This window comes from Zea mays, chromosome 6 (assembly GCF_902167145.1).
Source record: "Zea mays cultivar B73 chromosome 6, Zm-B73-REFERENCE-NAM-5.0, whole genome shotgun sequence".
Classification (NCBI taxonomy): Eukaryota; Viridiplantae; Streptophyta; class Magnoliopsida; order Poales; family Poaceae; genus Zea; species Zea mays.
Window position 1 is genome coordinate 150785615 of NC_050101.1, and position 6000 is coordinate 150791614.

A 6000-nucleotide genomic window follows, 5' to 3' on the forward strand; every position below is an offset into this window, starting at 1 on the left:
CGGTTGTGGTTTTCAACTAAGCCACCTGATAGTCCTTAATTTAGGGCTTAACAGAGGATGTCGCTAGCATTATAGTTTTTCAAAACTATTTTTCAAAGCCAAACAATGTGTTTAGTTGAAAATAGGTTTTCTAAAACCAAAACTTTGTTTTAAAAATATGTATGTGATCGTATTATACTTAATCCTGCTCCGATACCAGCTGTGGCAGAACCTCCCAAGTTATTGGGCCCACATGCACCTGTCCTTGTCTCAAAGACCTCAGACGGCTATGCATGTGCACCAAATAACTTATCAGGATCCGTCCGAGTGTCCCAAGGACCTCAGATAAACCACTTACAACCAGAACCGCGGGATTAAGTAACACAAATCACACACACCAATATTTTTGCAGCGGAAATCTTATTACCAAATTTTACAAGTTACAAAAATTTTATATTATTTTATCGGAGTGATTACAAAAGTATAAGTTTGTAATATATGCTAGCTCAAATGACCATCCTCAGTAAGAAGATAAAGACGGGTTATACTTATATAAGAAGGCCGAGCCCACCGGCACTTAACACCATCAAAAGCAGCACAAAGTTAGAACCTGAAAAACAACAGGGAATAAAACCCTGAGTATGGAATTACTCAGCAAGACTTACCCGACTAAAGAAAAGACTCTCAAGGGTATGCTGGATTTGGGAATCAAGGAGAGGCTTTAGCAAGAATCAACTTAGATACTTTTGCAGAAATAGCTTACTAAAGTGAGTCCTTACTTTCAATATTTTAACGCCAGATTAAATATTAATAGACTCTATTTGCATCTGGTCTAATTTCACCATCTCATCAATACAATATCATTTTTATTCATGAGGTTCACGTCCTGACTTAGGTTGCAGGTCAGTGATCAAGTCTCCACTCTCCGGGGATATAACGGCGATCCGAATCGATTTACTCAGCTGAGGATCTCTAACCACACGACATATGTAGCACTTAACCCTTGCATATGTCAACCGTTCCCACAGATCCTCCACAACGTGAACCGGTCCGCGCTACCCGGGAGCACAGTACTCCTCCATCCAGCCTCTAGCCAGGAGGGCACACGCTACTCCCACCATCTCCCACGCCCAGTGCGCGGTTGTCTTTTCACGTATGGAATAGCCGGGTTCAAGCTTACCCTGTCCCATTTCCAGGGCATGTGGCTAGTTAAGATAGTCCTTGATCTATCAGGCCTACATACGCATCCAATCCTTAATTGACCCGGGCGGAGCATCACCTGTTCCTAGCCCGAGTCCCGATTTAAGTACTTCCACCCTTAGGATTGTTTTGTGCCCCTAAGGATGAAAAGAGCATTATAGGAAACTTTGCAGTAAGATCCCACCATGCTCCCAATGAAAATATCCTTGCAGGTAGAAGTCATCCTTCCTCAGGATCAACCTGAGCTAGGCATAAGTGCAAAGGACAAACTCTATCTGCCTATAAGCAGGGCTAAGCATTTTTTGTAAATCATATTTTGATACTTCACCAGAAGTATCTATAAAAGGTATGGATTTCAAGGTAGGCAATGCATCAAAGGGTTTCCAAGCAAATCCTATGAACCTAATGCACATTTCACTAGACTTAAAGTGTGCAAAATTATTTAAAAACACAAGAAAGGGGTTGCATGCACCGGGGCTTGCCTGGGTAACACTAGGTTAGTGTTGTTAGACGACGTCCACTTAGCGATCATCCTTGTCCTAGCACTTGATCAGGCAGGTTCGTTCATCAGCATCTCCATGCGGAGTAGCCCGCGCTTGGGGTCGACTTGGGTCATCTTCCGCATCACGTGATTAATTATCGTACCTGAATGGAATGCATTATGCACATGAATGCATATCGATGGAAATATTACAAACCTAAATAGTGCTACGCGATAGCGAATTTAAACACCTAGCGGCGAGACATTGTACAAGTTTATACGATAATACTGGTTATCGACCTACGACTAAGCCCAATTATTTCACTTTTCTAGCGTAATTGCATCTACTTCAAACATCAAGTAATAGCAAGCTAAGTACAAGTCTTTTGCCAAAATATCCAATTACAAGGAACGCCAGCTGCCGATATAATACTAACGATAATATTCGTGCTTCTTTTATTTATCTGGTGCTAGCTCAAACATCACGGAACAATGATCTATAAACATACAAGAAGTACAATACTCCCGTCCTTCCTATTTCACCGAATTTAATTCATATATCAGGTAACAACACCCTAAGTATAAGTTCTATATTTTTTCTAAGCTATAGTCTATACCAAACAATTAACGAAAACTAGGTTCACGTTTCTAAGATAATTAAGCTCAAGACTACTGATAGAAATCATTTATAACTTTCTAACTCACTATGCTAATTAGAATGTCTACTAGCAAAGCATTAATTTATTTAAGCAACTAAATCGGCACGACAACGTCATCTGAACTTACTAGCTAGCCAGATAAAATACTTAATCTATCTTTCGCATTACTAACTTCATCGTATTTCACATATATTTAATCCTACCGCGACACGACTGCTTCAAAATCACGAAAATAAGCACATCACATTCATCGAACTACTTCAATAATTAGAACTACTTCAATAATTAAGCTAACGGAAATTTTGAATCGACTTACCATTCTAAATCTGACGCGCTATCCGCGAACACGGCAAGGATTCTGATTCAGCTCTTTGTGTCGAGCACTTGATGAGCGATGCACACGGACCTCGCTTATTTTGTCTAACGTCCGGGATTCGGGGTTCAACGAGATTGAGTAGGGAAGAACAAGATTCAGGCATTTTGTTGAGCGCCTGGCGAGCACCATTTCGGGCTTCACTTTCTTCTATACTCCACGCCCATTCCTTAGTGCGTCGGCTGGAGACGAGGGACACAACGCACAGGGAGACGACCATGGTGTCGATGACAGCGTGCACGTAGGTTCCACCCACACGGCGAATTGGACAGGACGGGGAGGGAGCTCGACATAGCGAGGAACGACACTGGCAGGCGCGCTACCGAGACGAGGCGAGGACGTGGCGGCATATCGAATGACGGCGAGCATGAGGGAGCCACGACCAGCAAACAGAGGGGCGCGCGGTCCACCAGTGACTGAGAACGACGCCCAGGGCAGAGCAGAACCCAGTTGCTTGCAGAGGAGAGCGCGGTGGAGGAAGACACCCGGGAAGAACGGGCGCCGTGGAGGGGATCCAGCAGGATGGCGGCGAGCAGGGCAAGCACCCAGGGAGCCGGACGCTGAGCGCTAGTCACCGCAGCAGGGAGCTGGGCGAGCTCGAGCAGAGAGCCGGAGTGCTCGGGCGCGCCATGGAGGGGGAATCCGAGCTGGAGCACGGCGTGCCGTGGGAGGAGCCGAGCAGAGAGATAGGAAGTTGCCGGCCTGCCGCGAGGGAGCAGAGAGCAGGGAGGTCCGGCGCGGTGGACGCCATGGCTGAGCGTGACGGGCTGAGGGGGCGCTATGGGAGAAGAACAGGGACTCAGCGAGGGAGATGGAGATGGGCTGGGCACGGCACCAGGGAGCTGTGCGGCCAGGCGAGCAAGGAGCCGGGCGGAGAAGAAGCTCCACAAGCAGGGGGATTGGCACAGCAGGGAGGAAGAAAGGAGAGTGGCTGGGCGTGCGCAGAGAAATGTCGACCAGAGCGGGCACCAAATGAACTGGAGTGCTAGCCGGCTCAAGAAGAGAACTCTGCACGTAGATAAAGATCAGGGCGGCCAGGAAATTGAGGATAGAACCGCGCGCGTGGAAGGGGATAAGGCAGACGGTGAAGAAAAATATCAGGCAGCCATTAACGACGGCTGGAAGATATTCATAAGAAGAGATATTTTGAGGAAGAAAGGAGATCGACATGGAGAACAAAAAAAATGTCCAGCCCCTAGCGTCATTACGGATAGAAGTAGGAGCAGTTAACTGGATAAGAAAGATAGGAGAGATGATGGCAAAGACGCTCAGGTTCTAGAAAAAAAATCATCGGCCACGGCAAGAATAGGAATGAAAAAGATTTTCCGTCCTCCTGAAACAAATGAATACACAAATACCCGATGCTCTGGAATTTGTGTCTGATCGAGATACAACATACCAAATGAAACAATAGCAACTTCAATAATTTTGGACTGCGCTTACTATGGTAGATATTTTCAGAATCAGATAAACTCATCTATATTTGTCCCGAATATTTGATTTATCTGTCTTGGTGAATTTGCTAGAGAAATAATCCCAATTAATTTCTCTACGCACGATCTTTTCCTAGTTCTGAAATTAGGATTTGAAATATATACAAAGGAGCCAGGCTAAAACGAGATCGACTTCAATAATTTACTCTGCGTGATTTAATTAAAGTCAGCCAAAATCTTATCTGCTAACGTACACTCGATTCTGTCGCCAAAATAACGTGCTGAAGAAATAATTTCTAATTTATTAACCATGCGCCCCGATTTCTGAATTAACACACGGGGTCAAAATTATTTTGAACTGAAAACTTTATTCATCGAATCCTAAATAAATTTTGTTTGGGGCAAAATTACAAGGCTAAGTTTTAGCCCGATGTCGACGGATCAAACCAAACGATATCGGATTCGACTAGGAAACGGCTCAGTTTATAGTTCTATGCCTGGTTTTTCTTGAATTCCGGGTGTAGTCCGATTTAATTTTGTATTAACACTTTTGTCGCCGAGTTCAATTTAATTTGTCTAGGATAAAATCATCTGAGTGAGTCGAGCTTCCGAATTCGTATTCGTGCGAGCGATGAATTTTAAATAATCACCGGACGCACCGATCTTCGAAACAACGTTGTTCCGAACATCACGAAAATTTCGGAAGAGCCCGGATGGATAAAAATAAAAACGACGTCGCACTCGCGACAGACGGAACAGATGCGATATTAAAATCGCGATAGATGAGGACGATTAAAATTTAGCACCCGTTTTATCCACTGATATTACGTGCTTAAATTCACACTCGTTGTCGAGCGGGATATAAACACCTGGGGTGTTACAGAGGCCCTCATCGCCGACCTGGAAAGCCTCTCCAAAGAGGTGCCAGACGTGAAGCGCCATGCCGGCAACTTCGAGCCAATGGAGACGGTCAAGGCCGTCCCCCTCCACCCCAGTGGCGACGCCTCCAAGCAGATCCGGATCGGTTCCGGGCTCGACCCCAAATAGGAAGCAGTGCTCGTCGACTTTCTCCGCGCGAACGCCGACGTCTTCGCGTGGAGCCCCTCGGACCTGCCCGACATACCAAGGGATGTCGCCGAGCACTCGCTGGATATTCGGGCCGGAGCCCGACCCGTCAAGCAGCCTCTGCGCCGATTCGACGAGGAGAAGCGCAGAGTGATAGGCGAGGAGATCCACAAGCTAAAAGAAGCGAAAAGCGTCAAGCTCAACCCTGAAAGGTGGGTCCTCGGGGCGCCCCAGGGCATGGCCTTGGGGTTCATCATCTCCAAGCGGGGCATCGAAGCCAACCAGGAGAAGACCCCGACCATCGCACAACACCCCGAGCCCTTGCTAGGGGCACCCGGGGGCTACACGCACCCCCGGGAAAGGCCGCTTGTCATCGCCGACGTTCTGGAACCCGGAACGTACAAGCTGGCCGGCGGTCAAGGCGAGGTCTACGGCAACGCTTGGAACATCTGACAGCTACGTCACTTCTACCCTTAAGATGTTTTCAAGCTGTTCGTATACCTCGCTCCCACACAAGTCTCAGTCGTCAAGGAAGGGCCGGCCTCGCCTCGGCAGAGCCCGACCCTCCCTCGGGGGCTAAAAAGGGGGAACCCCTCTGCGTCAAGATTGGGTGTATCTCTCCGCATCCAAAATTTTCGATCAAAAAGGCTTCTGCGTTCTCCCGGCTACGTCAGAAGCAGGGCCCCAAGGAGCGAACGTGGGTGCATGTAAGTGGCAAGACCGACTGAGCCGAGGAACTCCTATGCCCCCGGGTTAGGAACACCTCACTCATCACCCGCCACGAAAAATGACCCTACTCGGGAAGCCACC

At 47.3% G+C, this 6000-nt stretch overlaps 1 protein-coding gene across 1 annotated transcript; it reads right to left on the bottom strand.

The window, feature by feature from the left end:
* Positions 1–1781: 1781 nt before the first annotated feature.
* LOC103631486 (uncharacterized) lies at positions 1782–3714 on the bottom strand (the record flags this gene model as incomplete). Its single annotated transcript, XM_020546315.2, has 2 exons — positions 1782–1824; positions 2636–3714. A coding segment is annotated over one exon (852 nt), but the record flags the coding sequence as incomplete, so codon positions are not given.
* Positions 3715–6000: the final 2286 nt, after the last annotated feature.